Raw genomic sequence first — 26,794 nt, 5'->3', positions numbered from 1 at the left:
CCTCTGCCATCAGGAACATCTCATGTAGCTGGGGCGCCCAGCACAGGCTTGGGGTGCACCCTGGCCTGGAGGCTTTCCTTTTTGGGGGGTGGTGGAGTTCAACATAAGCAGCACGCCCCATTTATATTTCCAAGCTGTGTGCACGTCCTCCCATGGTCGTGGTTAGAGTGAAGCTGTGCAGGGTCTCCTCCTGCGGCCGTGCCTAGCTGCCCCTGACCTCGCTCTTGCCTGGCACTCAGGAGGTGGCCACCTGGCATCTGAGCAGAGTGCTCCAGGGCAGGGGCCGCCATTGGCCTGGGAGCCACCTGGGGACTCTGGGCTGTGGTGAGGGCTGCTTGGTGGCCTGGGGCGCCCACTCGGCTGCTTTGAGAGGGGCAGGCTCTCCATTCCTCTACCAAGGTGTGCCAGTGGAGACAAGGGGAGCTTCTAGGACCCGTCCTCTTCAGGGAACAGAGCAGAAGTAGAGACTCTTCCTGCTTTAGGAATGTCCCCTCCGAGGTTGGCTCAGCCTTCAGCTGAGCCGGGGTCACCTCCCTCCCTGGCCTGGGTGGCCCCCCACATCCCTGTGGAAGCGCGTCTCTGTGTGCTCCCATTTTGTGGTTGGTGCATGGCTCTCCTTTGTTGCTGTCTCTTCTCTGTCTCTGTCTCTGTCTCTCTCCACCTCTCTCTCCAGACTCCTCTGCATGCATCTCCCACTGCCTCTGTCCTGGGGTGGCCCTGGGCAGCTGTAGGGTGCAGGTGCTAATGCCTCACTTCTCCCATCTGCAGGCACTTCCTCTTCAAGCCAGGGGGCACATCCCCACTCTTCTGCAGTTCTGCGGCACCCGGCTACCCACTGACGTCCAGCACAGTGTACTCACCGCCACCTAGGCCACTGCCCCGCAGCACCTTTGCCCGGCCTGCCTTCAGCCTGCACAAGCCTGCACGCCACTGCAGCTGGAAGTGTGCTGCCCTCAGTGCCATCCTCATCTCCGCCGCCCTCCTCATCCTGCTGGCCTACTTTGTGGGTAAGCACCCCCCTCTCATCTCCTCCCCATCAGCGTGGGGTTCCTACAGGGGCTGTGGCCTGAAGCTGCCCAGGCTCCCCCTAGGGGTCCCTGGGTCACCTTGCCACTTGCTACCCTCAGGGCACTGCAGAACAAGGTGCCCACTCTGTGGGACACCCCCAGACTGCTATCTGTGGGACCTCCTGTGCCCCACATGCCCGCCAGAATGTCCAGGGAGGGGGTAGCGGGCCTAGATGTGGAGGGAAGCTGCCAGAAATGGGGTCTGGAGCCAGGGCTGTCTGTGTGAAGGTGAGGGTGTACAGAGGTGTCATTCTGAGGAGGCAGGGAGTGCAAGTGTAGAACAGAGCATGGGTTAAGAGGGCCCCCAGGGCAGGGGGAGATAGCCCAATGCCAGAGTGCAGGACTTACATACCTGAGTTCACAGAGACTCCTGGGAATAGTCCTAGGATGTCACACAGCCAGGCTGAGTGGGCTCTGGGGTCAGTCTCTCTTCCTTGCTCTCTGTCTCAAATAGATAAGGTCTTCAAAGCCCATGGGTGGAAGGAAACCCAGGGAAATCTCAGATGCAGGTAGGTCCTAGTGAGCAGTGCCCCAAGCAGCACTGACTGTTGGAGCTCCCTACCCAGCCCAGGACTCCCCCATGCGGGAGGAGAAGCTGTGACTGCAGCCTGCTGCCTCAGGGCATCTCCCACCTACGTTCTCCATGAGCTTGCTCCAGCCAAGGGGAATGGGCTGAGCTGCAGAAAGGGTGTTGTGTCTAGCCTGTGACCTTTGTGTATCCCAGCCTGTAAGGAAGCCGCTCAGCTGGGACTGGCCCTGTCCTCCTTCTCCCCCCTCCTTCATGGTCTTCATTCTGGTGTTCAGGTCAGTCTGGCTGTCTGGGGAAAGACTAAGGAACCTGAGAGGCAAAGCTCTAAGCCCAGGAGCATTTTTAAAGATGAGCCCTACAAATACCTATAACCTCAGCTGCCCAGAAGACAGGCTTTGTGACAAGCTGAGCCATTGTGGGCAAGATAGGGGCTGTTGCCAGGAAGCACCAGCTGAGCACAGGTCAGCTCTGACTCAGGGTTCAGGGAAGGGCATGGAGATATAAGTCAGCTTCTCAGAAGTCTCGAGTGTTTGTATGCCAGGTAACCAGAATGTTGATAATGCTGCAACCCAAGAGGCTACATTCTGTATCCTGAACTCCAGGGGCTGGCAGATGTCTCAGTGGGTGAAGTTTGTAACTGCTTATGTGTGAGGCTCTGGGTTTGACCTCCAGCACCATGGACAGTCACAAGGAGACTGTGGACAATGGGGTGGAGATTGACCCCTCTCTCTCTATCTCTCTCAAAAATATATGGGTTCAAGAGATAGTTCAAGCAAAAGAATGTGTGTTTTACTATGCATGAGGCCTTGGGCATGAGATCTAATATTACTTAGGGGTGCCATGGAACCAGGCTTCATAGGTGGTAGAGCAGTGCTAAGCTGTCTCTCCCTCTTCCTACCCTTTGCTCTTTCCCTCTATGAAATTAAAAAAATGAAAAGTTGGCTTAGCATCAAGTGGTGGTAGTGTCTATTTGCAAGGTACAACACATTTATAGCAGTACTGCATCTATCTCTATCTCTATCTCTATCTCTATCTCTATCTCTATCTCTATCTCCATCTCCATGTCTCTATCTATAACTTTTGAAACTTTGGAGGTCACTGGGCAGTATTGCATATGCACAAGGCTCTGGGTTCATTTGCTGGCAATGCATTAAAAATATAGATAGACAGATAAGATATGTAGGCGGACAGATAGACATCCTGAGCTATAAGAAGCTTTTTTTTTTTTTTTTTTGGCGTGCCCAGTCTCTTTTTCACCTGGTGAAGACTGTGTCAGAGAGTTCTCCTAGTACTCTGAAGCCCAGCTAGCTAGCATACACGTTTGATCTTTTACTCCACCTACCTGGTGAGTTGTTGCTTCCTGAAAACTGATGGAAGAGGATCCTGAGCTCTACTGAGACTCAAAGGAAGAATGTCTCTGTGATTGATTAGTGATATCTGCTGTGGTCACAGAAGCAGAGAATACCAGTGATACAGGATGATTTCGTGGCCCTGCTTTGGGGTCACTGAGTGAAGCAAACCCAAACTGGAGAAATTGGCACCCACTGGGCTCTGTGAGAAGTACATGATTGGTGTAGACTGGGTTATAAGTGAGCAGGGGGATCCACTGGCTACCATGGAAATTTCCTGGGGGCTGCATGGTGGTGCACCTGATTGAGTGCACATGTTACAATGCTTAAGGACCTAGGTTCAAGACCGCAGTCCCTATCTGCAGGGGGGAAGCTTTGTGAATGGTGAAGCAGTGCTACAGGTGTCTCTCTTTCTCTCTCCTTCTCTAGACCCCCCTCCTCTCTTGATTTCTGTCTGCCTCTACCTAATAAATAAATAAAGGTAATAAAAATAAAATAAAAATCATTAAAAAAGGAGAAAGAATTTTTTTCTGGTACTGTTCATACTGGCTCCCTGACACTAATGCAGCTGTTGATTTTGACTGATGTAGTATTTCCTGAATTCTAGACTTTCAGACCATCAGAACCAGTGTTCCTCAAGATTTGATGCCAGTAGGGGCCATCTGGTGACTCACTCCTCTCACCTAGAAAAGCACTTGTATAGCCCAAGTCCTTCCTTACCTGCAGGGGGGAAGCTTCAGGAGTGGTGGAGCAGTGCTGTAGGTGTCTTTCCTTCTCTCTGTCTCTCTAACTCTTTATCTCTCACACTATCAAATATAAGTTTAAAAAATGGCCACCAAGAATGGTGGAGTCATGTAGGTATTGAATCCCAGCAATAATCCTGGTGGCAATGAGAAGAAGGAGGAGCAGAAGGAAAAGAAGAAGAAAAAGATCTGCTATATAGATTGCAATGTGTTTTGCATTGAAGTCTTTCTCTCTCTCTTTTTTAAATATTTATTTGCTTTGTTGCCCTTGTTATTGTTGTTGCTGTTGATGTTGTTGTTGTTGGATAGGACAGAGAGAAGTGGAAAGAGGAGGGGAAGACAGAGAGAGGGAGAGAAAGATAGACACCTGCAGACCTGCTTCACCACTTGTGAAGCCACTCCCCTGCAGGTGGGGAGCCGGGGGCTCAAACCAGGATCCTTACGCAGGTCCTTGTGCTTTGCGTCACATGCTCTTAACCTGTTGCGCTACTGCCTGATTCCCTCTCTCTCTTTTTAATGAGCCTCACATACACGACCCACTACAGTATGGGCCAGGACTTTTGTTTTCAGTTTTAGAGTGAAAGGAAAGAAGAGCCACCTGAGCATCACTCCACTACCCATGGAGCTCCCCTAGTGTCATCTGCAGTGCTCCTCTGTGGTGCCAGGGCTCAAACCCAGAGGTCTGTGCTTGATAAGGGGCACGTTCTAAGGGTGAGCTGTCTCCTGGCCCGGCACTGGGGTCAAGGTTCACACTATGTGCCCTCACTCAGGGAAAAAGGAAAAGTTCTTTTCACGACTAAGTCGACTCTGTGGTTTGCACTCTAAAGGGCCTTCCCCCATGCAGTGATCTCCCTGCCCCATGGAAAGTACCAGCAGAGCCTGAGGACTGTGTAGCAAGAGTAAGACTTCTGACCAGACTCTTCAGTGGACAACCTCTAACTTTCTCCAACACTCATAGTCTCTGAATCTGTGATTTTGTGAACAGTAGTTTCCATTCTGCCAGCGATGTGGAGTAGCTACTTGGAGCAAGGCAGTATGCTCAGTGTGAGAAGGGTAAGTGTGTATGTGTGTGTATGTGTGTGTGTGCTGGGCCTTGCACTAGAGTAATTTCACTAATCTGAGACACACTTTTCATTCAACTAGAGAAATCAGGGCTGGGGAAGAGGAGTCATCACAGCTTCCTCTGTTGCTATAGCGCCTCTCATATGGTGGTAAGACTTGAACCTGGTTCGAGTGAATAACAGTGCAGGTAGCCTACCTGCTGAGCTATCTTTCTGCCCCCAAAAGCCTTTTCCTGCACATTGGTTCAAACTGATTACTAGATGCTGAAAGCTGTGGTGCTTAAGGGAGGGGATGAATTGGTAAAGGGGTGCCTTTGGGGTACCTGCACTGGCGCTCACGTGGTGTGTGGGGTCAGTTGTCCACCTGCGTGTATTAGCATGAAACTATGCTCTTAGATTATCATTTTGTTAACCAGTTTTAGACCACTATAACTGGAGTTCGGCCAGAAGCAGACAAGCAGAAAGGGCATTTCAAACTCAGTGGGGTTTCAAAGGCTTGAAAGTGTTCAGGCTACAGGCATGATCAGTGCTGGAAACATCTGAGGTGCCCGGATGGAGCCTCTGCATGTAAAGCTGCCGTGATGCTAAGGTCTAGGCCAGCTTAGTGGATGGGTTGCCGTGGAAGGGTTCTCTCTTTTTCTTTCTTTCCTTCTCTCTTCCTTTCTTTCTTTCTATTACTCTTTTTTTCTCATGTCTGATAGGATAGAGAGAAATTGAGAGGGAAGGGAGAGATAGAGAGGGAATAAGAAAGAGAGATACCTACAGACCTGCTTCACCACCCTGAAGCCTCCCCCCCTGCAGGCGAGGAACAGGGTGCTTGTGCATAGTAATCTTATGCATGCCTGACTGCCATGGAGAAGTTTGAAGAAGCAGGTTGCATTTCAGAAAGGGGAGAGCCAGGAGAAGCTGAGCTCTTCAACTGAGATGGTGATGGGTGGTGGAGGGGTGACTGTGCAGTCAAGTCTGCATATCAGGTTAGGAGTGATGACTCTGCCAAGAAGAAGGTCACCCTCCTGATCTAGCCCTATTCCTGCAGCAGGCTGGGGAAGCGGGGCCACAGAAGAGCATGGGGTGTGGAAGCAGAATACCCCGTGTTTGATACCTGATACCACAGTTCTAGAGTGGTGCTCTGGGTCTGTCTCTTTCTCTCTCTCTCTCTGTTGCTCACTCTCTCTCACTAACATATTTTTAGCATGGTTGGATTTGTGCCTGTTCTATTTCACTGCTCCTGGCTATGTTTTTCACTCAAAGAGTAAAAGATAAGAGACAGAGACTCCATGGCACAGGGCTCACAGCTGGGCCACTCTAGCTATATCTCTGGTCCTATAAATAAATCTTTAAGAACAAAAAAAAAAACAAACAAATAAAATTTTTTTGTGTAGAAACACTGATGTGAGTCCCTAGCACCAGACCCAAGACCCAGTCAAACGGCTTTGAACCGTCCATGTCCTGGAGTCTCTGCCAGCCATTCAGCTCAGCCTCCGCACCGCAGGTGCAGTTGCTCACCTGAGCAGATGAGTCACACAGATTTGCACCATAGTGGATCCAGCTATCTGCTTGCTGCCGGGGGTTCCAGGTGAGAGTCTTGCTCTTTTTCAGAGTCACAGGCTCCACTGAGGAGCTTGTAGGGAAATAGCAGTTACTGAAGGTCAGGTTGATTGTCTCAGCCCAACACAAACTCCCTGAATAGAAAGGCAAGAGCACAGACACTTAATTAGATTCCTGATGAAGAATTGTGTTTAATTTCAAGTACAATCAATTATGAATTACCATAATGAGTAAGTCTGACTGGGCTTACTAATTAACTCATTTAAAAATTATGAATAACCTTTTTACTAGTAATTATTGACTATACCCCAGCACCCCTTGAGAAGAATGGCCTCAGCTCCCTGGAAGGGGGGCTGCCAAGACACGGGCTGCTAGAGGATCAGGCTCTTACCCGGACTCTGTCCAGGGTAGCCTTGTCTGCTCAGCCATCCTCACAACCGTGTGACATTCAGTGTCTGTCTGGAAGCTTCCCAGTAAGGGAGCAAGTACTGGCCTTTCAGGTTGCAGGTTTCTTTCTTTCTTTCTTTCTTTCTTTCTTTCTTTCTTTCTTTCTTTCTTTCTTTCTTTCTTTCTTTTTTTGCCTCCAGGTTTATCACTGGGGCTTGGTACCTGCACAATGAATCCACTGGTCCTGGAGGACATTTTTTCTATTTTTGTTGCCCTTTGTTGTTGTTATTGTTGTTGGACAGGACAGGACAGATAGAAATCGAGACAGCAGGGGAAGACAGAGATGGGGAGAGAAAGACAGACACCTATAGACCTGCTTCACCACTTGTGAAGCAACCCCCCTGCAGGTGGGGAGATGGGGGTTCTAACCAGGATCCTTTACACTGGTCCTTGCACTTCCTGCCATGTGCACTTAACCCTCTGCACTACCATCCACTGCCCCCCTTTTAAATGATTTTATTTATTTATTATTTGTTGGACATAGACAGAAATTGAGAAGGGAAGGGGAGATAAGGAGGGAGAGAGAGAGAGAGAAAGAGAGAGAGAGGGAGAGAGGGAGAGGGAGAGGGAGAGGGAGAGGGAGAGGGAGAGGGAGAGGGAGAGGGAGAGGGAGAGGGAGAGAGGGAGAGGGAGAGGGAGAGGGAGAGGGAGAGGGAGAGGGAGAGGGAGAGGGAGAGGGAGAGAGGGGTTGGGGGGAGGGAGATCTGCAGAGCTGCTTCACCACTTGTAAAGTTTTCCCCTAATGGGTGAGGACTGGGGCCTGAAGGTCCTTGATCGTAGTCAACTGTGTGATCTCAGGAGATGGAGCAGTGGGAGTGATGCTTCCCCCACCCCACTGCAGAGGCTGCCTTACCTGGGGCCCACTCTCCACCACTGCCCCAGAAGTCTACTCCCCAACATGGCCCCTTCCACCTGGGCTGGAACGCAAGCATGACCTGTGTGTGGTTCTTGTGGGATCTTGTCAGAGGGAAGAAATGCTTCATTTTCAATGAATGGTTTATTTCATAGTGGTTGACAATTATAAGATGACAGGGAATAGTTTCATGCCACACCCAACACCACAGTTCTGTGCCCCACATCTCAGATAACCTCCATTATAGGGAAATTGTGAGGGTGTGGTTGAGCTTGGCAGGTCTTGACTTGAGGGGACATCCATCCTGTCAGTCTCTCTCTCTCTCTACTGAGAAGTTGAGCGAGGGGGACACAACCCCCCAAAATTTGCCTCGTCTTATCAGACTCCCTGCCTCACAGAGCACCCTGCATTCCTGATACTATGGCCTGCTCCCTTATTATCTACATAATCATTGTTTTGCCTGAAAGATCCCCACCCATTCCATTCCTTTGATCTATCTTTCTTCTACCCTCAAGACCCTCCCTGCCTGCAGAGTATTATTTATCCTACCAGTTAAAACCCTCACAACAGTTGCTAAGGAAGTTCCTACCTTTCCCAGCCCCTTTAGCTTTTCTCCACCCTTTTCCAAACCATGTCAAGCCATTTCCGTTTCCGACTTGCCACTTCTGGGTCCGACTCTTAAAAGCCTTGGCTCTCTGATCAATAAGGAATTGAATTGAATCACCTCTCTACCACCAGCTCTGTTCCTGGGTCATCTCTCTCATGTTGTTGAGTGAGTAGCAGCCCAGGCTGGTTCTGGTCGCGTTCTCTCCAACCCAGAGAGTATGTGCTCGAGAAGAGGCACACCCACACTAGCCTGGCACTCCATAGTCCTCACAATGTCGTAAGAGACTGGCTTTTTTTTTTTTTTTGTAAGTTCATGTGTTTTAGTTCTTTTTTTAAAGATTTATTTATTTATAATAAATAAATTTATTTTATTTATTTTATTATTTATTTTGTTGCCCTTCTTGTTTTGCTATAGTTGTTATTGTTGTTGTTATTAATGTCTCTGTTGTTGGATAGGACAGAGAGAAATGGAGAGAGGAGGGGAAGACAGAGAGGGGGAGAGAAAGAGGGACACCAGCAGACCTGCTTCACCGCTTGTGAAGTGACTCCCCTGCAAGTGGGGAGCCAGGGGCTCGAACTGGGATCCTTATGCCAGTCCTTGCGCTTTGTGCCACGTGTCTTAACCTGCTACGCTACCTCCCAACTCCCGTGTTTTAGTTTTTTGTATTCCACAAATGAAGGGGATTGTTTGGTGGTTGTATTTCACCTCCTTAATCATTTCAGTAAGCAGTATCATCTCTAAATTACCTTTTTTTTTTTTTGTCCAGAAGGACATGATATCATCATTTTTTTTACTGCAAAGTTGTCAAAAGCAATGCAACATGAAACATAGGTCCTGTAACTTTTTTATCTACTCATCTGTCTGTGGCCATTTAAGCTGCTTCCACTGTTTGTGTATAATAATGCAGCTACAAACGTAGGGGTGCACATGTCCCTTTTAGTTAGTTATTTACATGTCCTTTGAATAAATGTCTTAGTGGTATTACTGGATCACAAGGTAATTCCATTTTTGTTTAAGAACTGTCTCAAGCATGACAAAGCAGCACACAGCCCAGGAGAGCTACTTTGTAGGCCCTCAGGTTATTTTCCTTATCTCTTTGAATAACCTGCCTTCTCTTTTATGCAAAAAAAAAAACAAGTCCATTTGCAGAACAAAACAGGGATACTATGATATGAGGGGGGAAGTGAGGCTTGTGCAACCCTGGCAAGTTAATTGTTTGAAAACCATTTTCAGGACAGAAGGCAGCAGTGGAGAGAGTGGTGAAAGGCACACGGGCTGCTCTTAATGGCCTATAATAAGAGCTGTTAACCTGGATTCTTTGCTGCTCACATTCTGTCCAGTTCTAAGTGGGCCCCCTCCATTCTGTTCCAAGCACAATGCTTGTGCTTTTGCACTGAAATGTCCCCACCACCCTCTGAAGTGGAACCCTCCCCACCCCAACTGACAGATGAGGACATTGAGATCCCCTACTGTCACAGTGGCAGGGCTCTAATTTGCCTAGCCCCAACACTCAGAAGCTTGGGGGAAAAATTGTTTTCATTTGAGTTCTGTTTTCCATTAGTGTTTGGCATTTTGAATTTGTGCTATGCCTCACTGTGGTCCCAGCTGATGACATGTGTGGGGTTTGTGGACATTGGTGGCCTTTCTGCAAGGTGGACATCACCTTGTGTTTCCCAGGAGAGGAAACCGGTAGTGAGCAGAGATTAGCTTTTCTCAGGGTCACAGAGTCAGATGGGTGGGACTTTAAGGGCCACATTCATAGAGGCCCTCCATGGGGGTTCTGGGCTTGAGGGAGGTCTGGGGGGGGGTCAGAAGGCCCAGTGGCAGGGCCTTGCTCTCCCCTGCCTACTGACAGTGGCCGGGCTAGTCACTGCATTCTCTGAGGCTCTATTCCCACTCTTTTGATGGCCCTGACCAGGGCTGTGGCTAGGATGGGCAGTGGTGAGGCCTGCCCTACAGCCTCTCCCAGCCTCAGTTTGCCCATCTGTAGCATGGAGCAAATCACAGTGGCTGCCTCCCAGGCTGGGGGTGAAGTCTCAGGAAGGGGGTTGGCATAGAGCACAAGTACTACCTCACCCATCACATGAGATACAGTTGGCACTGCATGAAAGCATTGTCACCCCTGGAATGACCATGTGAGTGTGAACAAATTTTTCATCAGTCATTAACCTCGGCGGGGGGTGTCATCATATGTGTGTAGGAACACCTCGTTGTTCCATGGATGTAGCCTCTAGAAATATTACTCAGTCATTACACAAAAGCACGTCATGTCATTTCTTTAGCTGGGACAAAATCTGGTTCTCTTTGCCCTGGAAGTGCCTTGGCCTGGATCAAATTGACAGCCTCCTTGGGCTTGGCATCTCAGTGTGAAAAAGCAGAAGAAAAGTGCCATGTAAAGGCTGTGAGCTCCTAGTTCAAGAATTCTGCAAGCACCTACTTTTGAAATAGGATATGAGAAAAAGGGCTTGCTAATAACAGTAATAGGGATCAGGCAGTGGTACACACAGGAGAACACATAGGTTACCATGTGGTGTCTGGTTAAGGCCCCCAGTCCCCTCCTGCAGGGGGAAGCTTCATGAGCAGTGAAGCAGTGCTGCAGGCATCACTGTCTTCTTGTCTCTCTGTTCCCTCTTAATTTTTCTCTGATCAGAAGAGAGGGTAGAGGCAGGAGCTGGCTTGCCCAGTATAGAGGGCATGCCTTCCTTATGTGCTAGGCCTAAAATGGAGCCAGCACCATGGACAGCACCAGGGTAGCTCCATGAAGGGTGAGTGGGGCTGGGATGTCTCCTTTCTCCCCCTAAAATGAAGAAATAAATTTTTTCCCAGGGAGGACACTCAGTAGTAATATTCTCTCTCCTTCTTTCCTTCTTTTCTTCTTTCCTACCTTCCCTCCTTCCTTCCTTCCTTCCTTCCTTCCTTCCTTCCCTACCACCCTCTTTCCTTCCCTCCTTTCCTTCCTCAGTTTCTTGCCTCTCCCTCAACCTGGGTTCGCCTGGTCTGATATCAAGAGGGAGCAGCAGGGGGCCCCTTGCTAGGAGAGACACAGGCCTGGTTTCCTATGGAAGAGTGGTGTATGGCCCTCCACCCTGGGCCGTGCATGTTACCAGGACAGTCGGGGCCCTGGGCAGGGAGAGACCTCCAGATATGCACTCACAGAGCTTCAGTATTACAGAAGAGAGGAGGTTCAGGTCATCCATGGGGCCCTGGGGACACAGAGATCCTGAAGTACCTCAGGATGTCTAAGTCTACTGTTCTCTATCCAAGCTCTTCCTGGCATGTGTCACTTGTCACCACAGTGTTTCACTCCTGCTCGTGTGTGACAGACAGAGAGATTGATCGCACCCTTGAGCTCAGGCTTAAATTTTGTTCACAACCTCTGGGGACCAAGAAGGAAGGAATAAGGGGGGAAAATAGCCAGTATTATAAGTTTGCCTTGGCTGCCATTCCAACACATCATTTGAGATGTTGCCACTCAGCCCAGATGTAGAAGCAGGTCTACAGCAAGCTGTCTCCTTGGGTTGGAGAGAGAGAGAGAGAGAGAGAGAGAGAGAAAACAACAAAGATTCTGCCTAGCTGTGCATTAGAGGGGAATTGAAGAGAGTGCAATGTAGCAAAGTATAAATCAGAATTTTAGAGCAAGTAGTTCATGTTTTCACCAGGAAATTCTTTCTTCCAACTTGTCACCTTCTTTCTGGGGTATATCCGGTATTGATTATCCCTGGCTTGCACTCCCTGTAGGGGTCTGAGACAGCATTGCTGGTTTCATATCCAGATCTTAGTATTTGCATACTAAGTGTTGGATACATATATTTTTAACTACCACCAGGGTTATCATGAGACTTGGTGTCTACATGAAGAATCCACCATTCCCAGCAGCTGATTGTTTTCTTTTTCTTTTCATTTTGTTTGATAGCACAGAGAGAAATTGAGAGAGAAGGAAGAAATAGAGAGGGAGAGAGACAGAGAGACACCTGCAGCCTTGCTTCACCACTCTTGAAGCTTCCTCCCTGCAGATGGGCCCCAGGGGCTTGAACCTGTGTGTTGCCACCTGAGTGCACACTTCTCCACCCCCTTATGGGCTTTTCTTCATCAAGAACTCTTTCATTAGGCACAAAAATGCTGGTGCCTTAGATTTCCAGGACACTTTATAAAGAGCTTTCCTTATATTTCAGTCTCCCATATAGGAGATGACCTTCCTTGCATGCTTTTCACTTCTACAGATGAAAAGATTGAGGGTGCTTGTCAGACCTGCTGAGCCACAGGCCTGGCATGCTCTTTCTGCTCACTGGGCACACAGGAGACTCCAGAAGAGAAGGGACAGGCAGTACTTGGCCCTGTATTTTCAGAACTGAGCTGCAGAAATAATGCTAAGGGTATAAAGCTGGGGGTGGGGTGGGAATAAAGGTCAGTCTTGGTTAGGATGATTGTGAGAATCCTCTGGGAATAGGTATCATGAGGGATGGGAGGATGTAGACTCTGGGCGAATGTGGCATCTGTCAGCAGACACCTGGTCCCCGGCAGCAGGGGTAGTGCAGGGACAGGAGAACTCCACTCGGCCAAGCCCCTGAGCCAAGTGACATCATAAGAACTATCATATGTCCTGCTCTACAAGCAGAGAAATGCTTTTTGAGGAGGCAGGTGGTGGCTCACCAAGCAGAGGACACATGTTACCATGTAGGAGGATATGGATTCAAGCCTTCAGTCCCTACCTCCGGGAGGGAAGCATCACAGGCTGTGGAGTATAGTTTCAGGTATCTCTTCTTTCTATCTCTGTCTTCTTTCTCTTCTCTCTCTCACTCACTGTCTATAACAAATGACCACTGGGAGCAGTGAAGATATATAGGCATTGAGCCTCATGGATAACCCTAGTGGATATATATATATACAGTTACTTCTATGATGAAGAGACCTTTCCTCAAATTTCTCGTCTCAAGAAGATTGCCAAAAAAAATTGAGCTACCAGACTGGTCTATGTAATAGAGAAGCTGGTGACAATCTTTTCTATGTCTGATCAGGAAGCCAGTGGCCTGATGCCTAGGAAGTTCCCCAGGTGCTGTCTGTTGTTCCGGAACTCAAATCCAGAACCTCATTAGTGATAAGGTAGATACTTCACAGTTGTAAACAGAACTCCCTTTTGAACTTAAAGCAGTGCTTTAAAAATATATATTTAAAAATTTATTTAGTAATACAAGCTAGAATCAGAGCAATATTCTGGTACATGGGATGCTGGGGTTTTAACTCCGAACCTCAAGCTCCAAGTTCAGCATCCTACTCACTGCCACCTCCCAGTCCCTAAAGCAGCCATTAAGTGAATTTGGAAACTTTGTCGATAACTCTACCAACATAATTCGAAGCCTGATGTCATTGCTGATTGTCATCCTTAGGGCTGTTGTTTGTTTGTTTTTGTTTTTTCCTTTTATAGGAGATAATCGGAAGCAGATAGAATGAAAGAGGCCACAAAATGCATTGGAGGCTGGGCTTGAACCTGGGTCGTGTACATGGCAAGGAAACATACTGTTTATCTGAGATATTTCACTGACCCTCCTCTTCCTCATCCTCCTCCTGCTTTTTTCTTTTTAATGATTCCATTGTTTTTCATCCAGTAGTATTTTTATCATAATTAAGCTAAGTTGTTTTTCTACATTTTAAATATTTTTCTTGCTTTATTTTATTTTAGTTGCCATCCACAGTCACACACATATGTGTATAAGTAGCTTTTCGGTTAGAAGTTTTTAAATGCTGGACCTATGTAGAAAAACGAAGACTTGAGACTGAGGACTAAACACTGTTACTTTGTGGCCTCTGCATTCTTGTCATTTGGAGGTTTTGTTTTCTCCATGAGAGGACCATCAATCAAAGAGTGACATATTTTTATAGAAATGACTTTACTGAAGATGAAAAACACTAAGCATGAACATGAGGAAGAGAAGGAGGGGAGCTGGGTTAGTTCCCACTACCTGTGAAACCAAACACTGCCGCTTGAACCCATGGTTTCTTGCAGGGGAATCATGCAGATGGCAAGCCCCATGATAACCTTGGTGACTAATAGTCATAATAAATGATAACAATACAATAGCTATAGTAATGGGAACAATAACAACAGTAATGATATAAAATAAACAAAAGAGATATCTTGACTTCTGAACTCAGACTTGTGATTTTGAAACTTGCCTTCTCATCCATCGTCCTGTCTCTTGGTGCCAAGTCCCTTCATCTCTGGGAGTGAAACAGGGCTACAGTTGCCTAGTCCCCAGCTCTGGAATTCTGTTTGTCTGTAAGGATTGAAGGGATGTATGTGAGGCATTGGCAGGTCCTCCCAGCTAGTGCTTTCTCTGCCCATCTGGGGGAGTCCTGTGTTCACATCCCTGCTTCAGCAGCATCACATGGTAACTGGGCTTGTGTCTTATTTGACTAGAGTCTGACAAGAGTGCTTCTAGTGCTTCTGCCATGCGTCTCAGAGACCAGCCAGCCTGTCCCACCCCTAGGGACTGTCCTGGGCCACTGGATGCTGCAGTCCTTGCCATCTTCATGTGGGACTTTCCCCCCATTTTTCTTTGTCCTCCCAGTGTTTTTTTTTTAAAGCACGGGCTTGCTGTTTTGCATCTCACTCAAAGATAAAGCCTTGGCAATCACAACGCTCTTCTTCATGCTGCTGCTGCAAGCACTCCATTCATCTTGCAACCAGCTAATTCTCCTGACCTTTCAGCAGACAGCTCCCCACACTCTAAGATGAAATAATTGATTCTAAAGGGGGAGGCACCCGCTGCCACTTGGTGCAGGTTTGGGTCACTGTAGCTCTAGCAATTACTCCACCACCTCTGCAGTCCTCAACAGAGAAAGATCTGAGCAGACAGGAGAGAAGCAGAAAGGCAATCTTCTGTGGCCTGGGGAGCATTGAGTCTTCTCCCAGGACTTTGATTTACTGCTGTCCCATCACTGTGACCAGCAGTGCAGATACAAAGGACATAAAACTCAGTCATCATAGAGGCCAGGTAATGGTGCATTGCACATATTACCATGTGCAAAGGCCTGGGTTCAAGCCCCTGCTCCCCACCTATGGGAGGAGAGGGGGATGATTCATGACCAATGAAGCAGTCTGCAGGTCTCTATCTATCTATCTATCTATCTATCTATCTATCTATCTATCTATCTATCTATCATCTCTCTATCTATCTATCTATCTTTCAGTCTCTTATTTTCTCTCTGACCTATCCAATAAAATTTTGTAAAAAAAAAAAAAAGGGGGGGGGGCGTGGTGGTGTTCTAGTGCTGGAGCCGAGCCCCAGAGATAACCCAGCTGGTAAGAAGGGGCCAGGTGCTGGTGCACCTGGTTAAGTGCAGGTATTACCATGCACAATGACTTGGGTTCAAGCCCCCCAACCCCATTTGTATGGGGAATGCTTCACAACTGGTAAAGCATGAGTGTAGGTCTCTCTCTGTCTCTCCTTCTCTATCTGCCCTTCGCAGTTTCTCTCTGTTCTATCAAACAAAAGAAATTTTAAACATAAAACTTAAGAAAAAAGAAAGAGATAACCTTGGTGGAAAAAAAAAAAAAAAGATCCACTCTCTCTCCAAGGTGACAGGGAGTCTTGGAAATCTTTTCATCTCCACTTCTCCAGTGATATTGCTGCACCAAGGTAGTAGCATCCGACCTCAGACCTTGTCCAACCTCAGACCTTGTCCAGCACACCCCAGTCAGCCCGGGAATATGGGAGCCATGTAGGGGCCATGCCTAGCAATATGCGTGGCCTAAATTTGAGGCCCAGCACCATGTGGGAGATGCTGTGCACCTAGTGTTCTGGTGTCTTTCCTCCACAATTTCTTTTCTTTATCTTTTTTTTTAGGGGGGTTAATGGTTTATAGTCTACAGTAAATCTGGTTGTTGGTACATGTGTAAAATTCCCAGTTTTCTGCAATAACACTCTAACGCCCCACCTACGTCCTCCTCCAGCATCATACACGAGGACCTGAAAACCCCCTCTGCTGCCCAGAATCTTTTACTTTGGTGTAATATACCAAATCGAGTCCAAGTTCTGCTTTGTGTTTCCCCTTGTGTCCTTATTTTTCAACTTCTGTGAGAGAGATTATTTTCCTTCTCTTTCTGACTTAACTCACTTAACAGGATTCCTTCAAGCTCCATCTAAGATGAAGTGAAGAAGATTAACTCACTATTTTTAATATTCACATATATTTTTAATATTCACAGCTTTCTCAGCCACTCATCTGTTGTTGAACACCTAGGTTTTTGATGTTACTATACTGCTATAGACATAAATATATACAGATCTTTTTGGATGGGTGTATTTGGTTCCTTAGGCTATATCCCCAGGAGAGGAATTGCAGGATCATAGGGTAAGTCCACTTCTACCCTTCTGAAAGTTCTCCAGACTGCTCTCCACAGAGGTTGGACCAATTTACATTCCCACTAGCAGTGAAGGAAGGTTCCTTTGTCCCCAGCACCTCTCCAGCATGTGCTACTGCTACCATTTTTCTGATGTATGACATTCTAACAGGAGTGAAGTGGTATCTCATTGTTGTCTTTATTTGCATTTCCATGATAATCAATGACGGAACATTTTTTCATATGCTTATTGGCCTTTGGATCTCTTCTGTGGAGAACATTCTGTTCATATCCTCTCCCCATTTTTGGATGGGGTCATCTGTCTTCTTGCTGCTGAGTTTGGTGAGCTCTTTATATGTTTTGGATATTAGCCGCTTGTCTGATGTATGGTATATAAAGATCTCCTATTCTGTAATGAGTCTCTTTGTTTGAGTGGTGGGTTTTTAACTATTGAATGGAGAAAGGAGAGTCAAATGGTATTGAGAAAATTGGGTTGAAACATGCAGAATGAAACTGAGCCAGTACATTTCACCACACACAAAAGTATACTCGTAATGCATCAAAGACTTTTGTGTTAGATCAGAAAATATCAAATACTTAGAGGAAAATATTGACAATACTTCTTTCCATCTAAATTTTCTAGGCATCCTCAATAATACAAATCCAATTGCAGGGAAAGCCAAAACAAAAATAAATCCCACAGCTTTCTTAGCCACTCATCTCTCCTTGGACATCTTGATTGCTTCCAGGATTAGGCTATTGCAAATCATGCTGCTGTGAACATGTATCTTCAGATGGGTATCATTGTTTCCAACAGATATATATCCCCAGGAGAGTAATCAGCAGGCAGATCCATTTCTAGTGTGCCCACAAGTCTCCAGACTTTTCCCCAAGAATTGGGCCAATTTACATTCTCACTAGCAATATAAAAATGTTGCTTTCCTTTCACAGCCTCCCTAATGGTTGGTGTTTTTATCCTCTCTAATGTATGACTGTTGGACGCAATGACACTCTCACAGGTGTAAAGAGGTATCCCATTGTTGTTTTAATTTTCACTTTGTCTGCTCACCAGTGACTTTTCAAATTCTGGCTCTGCACCCATCAGTCTAGCAATGCTGTCCATGTGTGCCTCTAGGTCAGGGGTGCTCATGAGGGTCTGATGCCACACATAGCACTTGGCCTTGAATAATATGACCACACTGTGCTCTCAGTTCCCTCTAGAACCTTCCTGGAGTCCCTCTGGCCTTCCTAGGCCTTATGCATAGATTTCCTGTTACCTGCCTGTCTCCCCCAGCTTGACTGGGTGCTGCTGGGAGCAAGGAATGTCATTCGGGTCTACCTCCAGAGTCACCCCAAGGAGTGGGCTTCTTGAAAACACCCATCATTGAAGTAAAAGTGACATTTCCATAGAGTACATTGGGGACTTTAGGCTTTGCCTGGCCTGTCGGTGCTCCTCCCCCAAAACAAGGAGGAAACATGGGCCAGGTGCTGGTCTTGAATCCTAAGGTGGGACTCAAACTGATGCCTTGTATTCAACCATAAAACTCTTTGCAAAAAGGCTTCCAAGCATGCTCAGAGCTGCCAATTTTACAGGGCCTCAACTCTTCTCTCTCAATATATATTATGCTCATGCACAGGAATATGGTACCCAAAGGTGGTGTGCCAAATACACTGTTATATGCATGTTACAGTTTTCCTTCCAGAAAAAAACATAGTCTTGTTACTCTTTTTACATTTTAAATTTTATTTTATTATTGTTGTTAGAGTTATCGCTGGGACTGAGTACATGCCAAATCCATTGATCAAGGAGACCATTTCCCCCACATTTTTTTATTTGACAAGACAGAGAAAAATTGAGTGAGGAGGGGGAAACAGTGAAGGAGAGATAGAGAGGTGCCTGCAGACCTGCTTTGCTGCTTGTGAAGCTTCCCTCTTGAAGGTGGGGGCCAGTGGGGGCGTGTTGGGGTGTCCCACGTTGGGTGCCAGATGTCGGAGTATGTGGGGGGGACAGGGCAGGAGCACGGGGCAGGAGCAAGTTCATTAAAAGTGGTCTTCTGGGAGTCGGGCTGTAGCGCAGCGGGTTAAGCGCAGGTGGCGCAAAGCACAAGGACTGGCATAAGGATCCCGGTTCGAACCCCGGCTCCCCACCTGCAGGGGAGTCGCTTCACAGGCAGTGAAGCAGGTCTGCAGGTGTCTATCTTTCTCTCCTCCTCTCTGTCTTCCCCTCCTCTCTCAATTTCTCTCTGTCCTATCCAACAGCGACAACAACAATAATAACTACAACAATAAGACAACAAGGGCAACAAAAGGGAATAAACAAATAAATATTTTTTTAAAAAGTGGTCTTCTAGCGTATCATGGTGGCAGATGATACACAAACCTCTTTTAGGGCACCACTGTGGGGAATGGGACATCTTTATTGACACAATTACAAGTTTATAAAGGGGAGCTGTGCAAGGGAAGTAGCCAGCTGGCCAATAAAGTCAATATCTCCTTATAAGGGAGAAGAGAGCAAAACAATGAGAGGGTATGGATGGTGATGCAGGAACAGGGAAATAGAAATGTAAGGAAGGTGAAGTCCACCAGAGGGGCGTAGAGCTGGCTTGATGTGGCGAGACTGATAGAAAAGTTTGAATTCCCCCTCATACTCTAGCCACATCTTGCTTGACTACAAGGCTGGCATGCCAAGGGGAGATTGACAGATGAACTTTGGGGGAGGGGGATCAGCTACATCAGACCCACAACTCCCCCTTTTTTCTTTTGTTAAGGAGGGTCAGCCATGACTTCCAAGTCAGCCGTGGGGATAGGAGAGTAGGGTTGAACTGAGACTCTCTGCCTTGGGCACAGTGGGAGCAAGGTGTCATGGAGGCAGGGGTAACTGGGATGATGATGGCCGACTGGCACCCTTGGATGGAGCAATTCCCAGTTCCCTGTGCTCTGTGGATTAGACCCTTCCGGTCATGCCATATTGCGTTATGAGTTGTGGGGGGCATTGTCCTGAGGCAGGTCTTCTGGAATCTTCTGTTCTTTGTTAAGGAGAGTTGTGCCATCCTGAGGGCAATGCCGGACATGGCAGGCAGGAACTCAGAGGGGTTTCAGGGATTGCTGTGGAATAACACATGCAAATCCCCTTCCCATGGTTAGCAGGGTGTCCGGTCTCTTCCAAAGGCCATCTAAGGGGTCCTTTCATCTGACCTGTATCACAGGGAGGGAGTGGGGAGTTTGCCAGTGGTTAAATATAGGTTTTTTTTTCAGAATTTTTATAAATATTAAAGAGAATAAGTGTAGTGAGAGCTATGGCCAGCTGGATATTCGGGGGATGTATTCCCCCTTTTTATTTTATTAATTGATTTTTTAGCTTGTCATGAGCTCTTTTGACAATACGTTCGCCTTGTGGATTGTAAGGAATACCTGTGGTGTGAGTAATACTCCAAAGTGAGCAAAAGGTTTTGAATTGTTGGCTAGTAAAAGCAGGACTGTTATCAGTTTTGACCTGTTTTGACCTGTAAGAGGAGGCCCATAATAGCAAAACAAGATAACATAAGGGACACAAGTTTCTTAGCATTTTCACCAGTTTGAGCTGTAGCCCAGATGAACTTGGAGTATATATCTATAGTTACAAAGACATACTTTTGCCTGCCAAACTGTGGGATGTGGGTTATGACGATTTTCCACAGAGCACAGGCCTTAAGGCCATGGGTATTGACCCCAGGGGCTTGGATCTTGGGTGTTCTGATAAGGGAGGCACAAGAGGAGCAGGTTTTAATAATGTGCTTAAGCTGGGCTACACAAATGTCTGGGAAATGTGCTTGTAAGCCTTTAAGGTTGGTGTGGGTTAGCTCATGGAAATGTTCAGCAGCCTCAGTGGACACAGTCATTGCCCCAATAGAGGCGACTCCATTGGCGAGAGTGTTTCCCTTGGAAAGGGGACCAGGGAGGAGGCTATGGGAGCAGATATGCTGGATATAAATTCGTGATTTCCAGGAGTCCATATGGAAGCTACTTGTATCAAGAAGGGGGAGAGAGGGTTGTCGTATAGTTTAACAAAGGAGCCAAGAGCCAGGGGAGATTAGTGACATATAGGCTCTCAGAGAAAAGATTGAAAGGGTCTTTGATGTGGTGAAGGGTGAGATAGACAGCATATAATTCTTTAAATTGAGGGGAACTGTCAGGGAGTTTTTCAAAAATAATCTGGGGGGGATGGTCAGGGTCATAATAAATGACTGCAGTGGCTACCCAGGCTCCACCATCTGTGAAGATGTTGGTCGCGTTAGGGATAGAGGAGTCCTGGAAGAGTTTGGGGCCCATGCAGGGCAGATGGGGGAGGGCCGAAGTTCATCTGTCTTAAGGGTACTGGTTATCTAATTGTCCTGGGAATCCCATCTGGCTGATTGCAATGTGGGCGTGGTTACATAACAGCCATTGCATGTTGGAGAGGGAGAAGGGAGTGGTGATGCCATCAGGCTCTTTTCCCAATACTTGGATTGCTGGCTGTCTGCCTGAGCGAATCATAGAGGCAAGAGCATCTAGTCTGTTAAAAGGTGGGGAATGTTGCCCACAGGGGTGTGCAGCCACTCTAAGGGTCCATGCCTTTGGTAAAGCACACTAACCATTGTCTTATTGACCACGTGGAGGTCTTGAAGTAACCACCATTTTTTGGATTTTTTCTGCATGGTAAATACTGGGGTATTCCAAGGGCTACAAGAATGGTGGATGTGCCCTAGAGCAAGTTGCTTTTGGATCAGCTCTTTAAGAGCAGACAATTTCTGCGTTCGCACTCTCCCCTGATAAAAAATAAAAAAAAAAAAAAAGAGCAGACAATTTCTCCCTAGGCAGAGACCACTGCTTGACCCAGACTGGATCATTGGAGATCCAGTTGAGGCAGGGAGTTTTAAAGCTAGCAGTGACTAAAAGGATTGGTGGTGACGGCTGGATAGAGGGGGATGAGGCAGACCTCGATTATGGAGGTCCTCACTAGTCATCACAATGACATTGAGGGCCTCAAGGAAGTTTCTTACCAATAGATTAGTGCCTACATCAGCCACCAAGGGGCGAATGTGCCCTGTGGTACCATCTGGGTCCTCCCAGGTGAGGGCATCCTGGGTGATGAAAGCTTGGGAGGCCCCACCTACTCCCACTAGATGGGGTCCTGGGGTCAGTGCCCACTGGAGGGGCACCTCTTGCCATCTTAGGATGGTTTTATCTGTTCCAGTATCTATGGTGGGATGGTAATCTTCTATCGTGGTTACCCAGTAAGTCTTGGCACTAGCTACTGGCCCTCTTGGTGGTGTGGCTTAGGTTTTCCCCTTAACTAGTTTAAAGGTGGCAGAAGCATGCCATTTTTGGCACAGCAGTCCCTTTTCCAGTGATAACCCTTCTGACATCTCGGACATAGTGAAAGCGGGGCACTAGAACCCCTTTTTGGGTTGGGATTGGGACAATTCTTCCGCCAATGGTCTGAGCTCCCACACTGGAAACAACCCTCTTTCCCTTCTGTTCCTCTAATGCCACTGCAAATGCCTGGGCCATGGTGGCAGCCTGGTGGGAGCGGAAGCCTATATTCTGTGTAGCCACAATCCAGTGGTCTACGTGCTCATTCTTAAGACCCTGGAAAGCTTGACAAAAGTCTAGTAACATCCCTTCCCATAGTAAGCAGCGCAGGAGGAGGTCTTGTGTATCTGGGTCGGGAATTTTATGCTCAAGTGTGGACCTAACTTTGATAATGAATTTTGTCAAAGACTCATCAGGCTCCTACCTACTGGAGGCCAGAGAGGAGGGAGCCACACCCTGAGAAGGGCTAAGGTGATCCCAGGCTTGGAGGGCACAAAGTCGGACTTGGTCAAAATAACCAGGAGGGACTGCAGCCCCAGCCTGCTGGAGGCTGGTCTCCCATCATCCTGTTCTGAAAAGGGCTTCAAAATCCCAATTGTGCCACATTTGTCCTTTTCTTTGGCTCTACTGGAGACATTTGTCTCTAAAGAACACTTCCCATTGTAAAAACAGGGGATCTGGAAGAGTGGCTCGGGCCACATCTCGTCAGTCCTGTGGGGTGTTCAGATTTTGGACTAGGCCCTGAAGGATGGAGCAGGTCCAAGGGGGGTGGACGCCCTCCTCCTTTATAGCTTGTCGGAGTTCCCTAAGGTGTCTGTAGGGGTACCAGGGGAGGGGTCTCTGGTGGTTAAGAATCACATTAACAGACATGGTCAAGACGGGATTGTCGCAAAGGTTCTGATCGCAGAGGCGGCACAGACACTCTGTGTCAGAAGGTGGATCTGCCGGCAAAGATAGGGGATCATGAGAGAGGGCAAAACGCTCAGCATAAGGAGGCAGGGGAGGATATTTTGATTCTGATAGAGTGGGTCCGTAGGGGTCTGAGGTGCCTTGTAGGCCTCAGCAAGACAAGCAATCTGATCTTTAAGTTCATGGGTCACTGCCTCTATGGACAGTGGGTCATAATCCCTCTTTTCAGAGTGTGATTCAGCCTTTCCACTAGTGGGGGATGGCTTGTTGTCTGGGGCAGGGGGCTTTGATTCGGTGGGGTTGGTGCATTGGTGGAGAGCCATGACAATGGCCATGAAATGTAAAGGGAGCTCAAGAATTCTCTCTGTTTCTTCTTTGTGAGCTAAGTGAACTACTCGGACCCAGGTGTTCAATTTGTAGATGTTATCTGTGGACAGCCAGGGAGCAACTCAGATGACAACATCCCAGAAAGAAAGGGCTGGTTTGCTAGAGATCCTAATACCGTGGATTTCTGGGAGGGCACAGAGGCACCTAACTTGGGGGTTCCATTGGCTTTTTGGAAGATTGCCCGTGATAGGCGGAAAAAGAAGCACTTTGGGGCTGCCCAACATACACTCCCTAGATGCAAGCCTGACCTCTGATTTTAAGAGGAGAGATGAGAAGCAGGTCACCACCCGTACACGGAAGGGGACAGACAGAGGGGACACGACCTTTGAATCACGCCAGGGAGTGCCCTGGCCAGAGAATCTCAATTATCACATCTCATATCATGTCCCTCGCAACGGTTCCCTTACTTCGGAAATTAAAGGGATAGAAAATAATGGACCTGGAGTGCCTTGACAGACTGGGGCTGTTGAGGGATCGGGAGCCTGATATCCCGAGTCCGGAACTCGGGTAACTCACCTGATAGCCATCGGGCCTCTTCTGCCTTGTGGAATGTTCCCAGTGGGGGAAAGGTGCCCTGCAGTCGGGTGCCAGATGTCGGAATTTGTTGGGGGGGAACGAGGCAGGAGCGAGTTTGCTAAAAGGGTCTTCTAGCTTATCATGGCAGCAGATGATACACAAACCTCTTTTAGGGCATGGTTGCAGGGAACGGAACATCTTTATTGACACAGTTACAAGTTTATAAAGGGGTAGCTGTGCAGGGGAATTAGCCAAGCTGGCCAATGAGGTCAGTATCTCCTTATAAGGGAAAAGAGAGCAAAGCAATGAGAGGGTATGGATGGTGATGCAGGAAGAGGGAAATATAAGGAAGGTGAAGCCCACCAGAAGGGCGTAGGGGTGGCTTGATGTGGCGAGACTAATAGGAAAGTTGGAATTCCCCCTCGTACTCTTGCCACATCTTGCTCGACTGCAAGGCAAGCATGCCAGGGGGAGAATGACAGATGAACTTTGGGGGGCGGTCAGCCATCCATGCTCAAGCACACATCAGACCGATGGGGGGGGTTTGAACCTGGGTCCTTGCACATGATACCATGTATACTCAACCAGGTGCACCACCACCTGCCCCCTTTCTTTTCTTTTCTTTTCTTTTCTAGTAGATGATAGTCTTTTTTGTTTGTATGTTTTTTGTCTCCAGGGTTATTGCTGGGCCTTGGTGCCAGCACCACAAATCCACTGTTCCTGGTGACCATTTTTTCCCTCCCATTTTATTAGATAGGACAGAGAGAAATTGAGAGAGGAGGAGGAGATAGAGAGGGAGAGACACCTGTAGAGAGACAACTACAGACATGCTTCACCAATTGTGAACCCCACCCCCCGCAGGTGGGGAGCCAAGATCCTTGCATAGGTCCTTGTGCCTTTTTATTTTATAACTGTGATTTCCCTGACTTCCTGTAATATTGTAGTGTATACTTCCATACCACACCCACCACCAGTTCCGTATCCCCACCCTCCTCTTTCCCAAAGATAACCACCAAAGTTTGCGTGTTTTCGGTTTGAGAGCTTATGTCTGTCTGCTCTCTACAGGGTTTGCACGAGCTTATGCTCACACCATCGGAGTGTGAGAGTGTTCAGTTACCATCCTCTGCCAGCACCAGCTCCAGTGTGTTGCCAGCCTTTCTTTCCTTGCCAGGTCATCTGTGCCAGAGAGCATCTTGGCATTTCACTCACACTTCTCGTATTGGGAGTGGTGTCGGAATCTTTTCATCCACTCGAGAGCCAGTTAGCATTCCGACTCTGTAAGCTGTTCCTGTGCTCTGCCTGCTTGCCTCCCGATAGAGCCCTGAGTTGGGGGACTTGGTTGCTTATTTGTGGGAATGTGGTCTCTGTAGCAGGAAATTAACCCCATGTGCTGCTTTTTCACCCAGATTGTTATTTATTGAAAGCAAAAAGTCAGGACATCCCCACTATACCTGAATGAGCCCTATAAGCAGGGGCCCTGCTTCAGTGTCCCTAGCTCCTTTGGAGGGCTCAGTTCTGTCCTGCTACCCTTCAGAGACAGCTGTGGAACTGAACTGAGATAAACCCCCATTATGCACCCCCCAACCCCTGGTCTCCCCTTCCCATGGCTGGGGAGTCCTGTGTCCACCTCCAACAGAAAAAGATGACTTTTCTCATTGCTCACCACAGCCATGCACCTGTTTGGCCTAAACTGGCACCTGCAGCCGATGGAGGGGCAGATGTATGAAATCACGGAGGACACAGCCAGCAGTTGGCCTGTGCCAACCGACGCCTCCCTGTATCCCTCAGGGGGCACTGGGTTAGAGATCCCTGACAGGAAAGGCAAAGGAGCCGCAGAAGGTAGGGTTGCTGTGTTGTCCGTGTCATGAATCCTCTGTGTCTGCCTTTGAGCCAGGGGGACTTCCATCCATGCTCGAGTGCTCCCTCCATCCCGAGGCCACCTATCAACCTGTGTCTCCATTGCAGTTCCTGTTCACTCATGGTGGGGCTTGGGTAGAACTCAGGCCTTCCACTCCTCACCCCTCACTGTCCCATCTCATGCCTCTGGGGAAGCATCTGGAGATTTCTCGCTGCTGGGGTGACTAACTGTGTGGGAGCAAGGCTGGGGCTTGTGGGACATCTCTGGGAGCCAGTTTGGCAAGATGGGTAGATGAAGTGCTATCACTGAAATAGGCCCAGATTCTGGGCCCTGAATATGGTATGATGACCATGCCAAAGACTGTCATGCCTAAGATTTCAGGGTCCCAGGTTCAATCACAGGTACCACCATAAGCCATAGCTGAGTAGAAAGACAGGAGAAAAAGAGAAAAGAAAGAAGGAAGGAAGGAAGGAAGGAAGGAAGGGAAGGAAGGAAAGGAAGGAAAGGAAGGAAAGGAAGGAAGGAAGGAAGGAAGGAAGGAAGGAAGGAAGGAAGGAAGGGAAGGAAGGGAAGGAAGGGAAGGAAGGAAGGAAAGGAAGGAAAGGAAGGAAAGGAAGGAAAGGAAGGAAAGGAAGGAAGGAAGGAAGGAAGATAAATATCCCCAGACTCTCATAGTGTAGTGAGGCTACCAGCTTGGGTGTTCTAGCTTTTAGCAACCAAGTGACCTTAAACAAGTAACCTTATGTTTCTTAAGCCCCTGTCCCCCTCTTAGGCAACAACAATACTTGTTATTGCCTGCACACAACTTGTTTCAAAAGTGCCTCACATTGAATCCTCACAGAGACCCTGTGATGTGGTGGGAATGAGGTATACTAATTCTAAATGCAAAAGCAAAGCAACAGCCCTCAAACTTAAAGGTCACATGAATTATGTCACCTGACCATAGTCACACAGCCAGTGATGAATGGCGTTGGTGGTGTGACTTGAGGGTGCTTGGTGTCTCCATAAATTGCCCCAAGGACACCAGACCATGCAAGAGAGATAGATGAGAAGTCCCATCCACAGAGACGTGGACACTTCCTGTGGATGATGAAGCCATAGTGACATATTGAGTGTGGTGCTCTTGAATGGGCCCACCATAAACTTGTGCTCTGAAGAGAAGGGTCTCTCCCACATGCCATCAGCACTGATTTTTCTACTGTCAAGAGTGATGGAGATCCATGGGAAGTGGTGCTAGGAAGGATGTGT

General features: G+C 47.8%; 1 protein-coding gene across 11 annotated transcripts in view; it reads left to right on the top strand.

Annotated features, from left to right (window-relative positions):
* The window catches only part of TENM4 (teneurin transmembrane protein 4), a 545,270-nt gene that overhangs the window by 346,606 nt on the left and 171,870 nt on the right, over positions 1-26,794 (top strand). For all 11 annotated transcript variants that reach the window (XM_060176742.1, XM_060176743.1, XM_060176746.1 and 8 more), the window contains 2 exons: positions 769-1,007; positions 25,357-25,527. In XM_060176742.1, the coding sequence (XP_060032725.1) occupies positions 769-1,007; positions 25,357-25,527 (410 nt within the window). The remainder of the gene's footprint in view (positions 1-768; positions 1,008-25,356; positions 25,528-26,794) is intronic.

Source organism: Erinaceus europaeus, chromosome 17, assembly GCF_950295315.1.
Source record: "Erinaceus europaeus chromosome 17, mEriEur2.1, whole genome shotgun sequence".
Taxonomy (NCBI): Eukaryota; Metazoa; Chordata; class Mammalia; order Eulipotyphla; family Erinaceidae; genus Erinaceus; species Erinaceus europaeus.
This window is presented reverse-complemented; position numbering and strand designations above follow the sequence as displayed.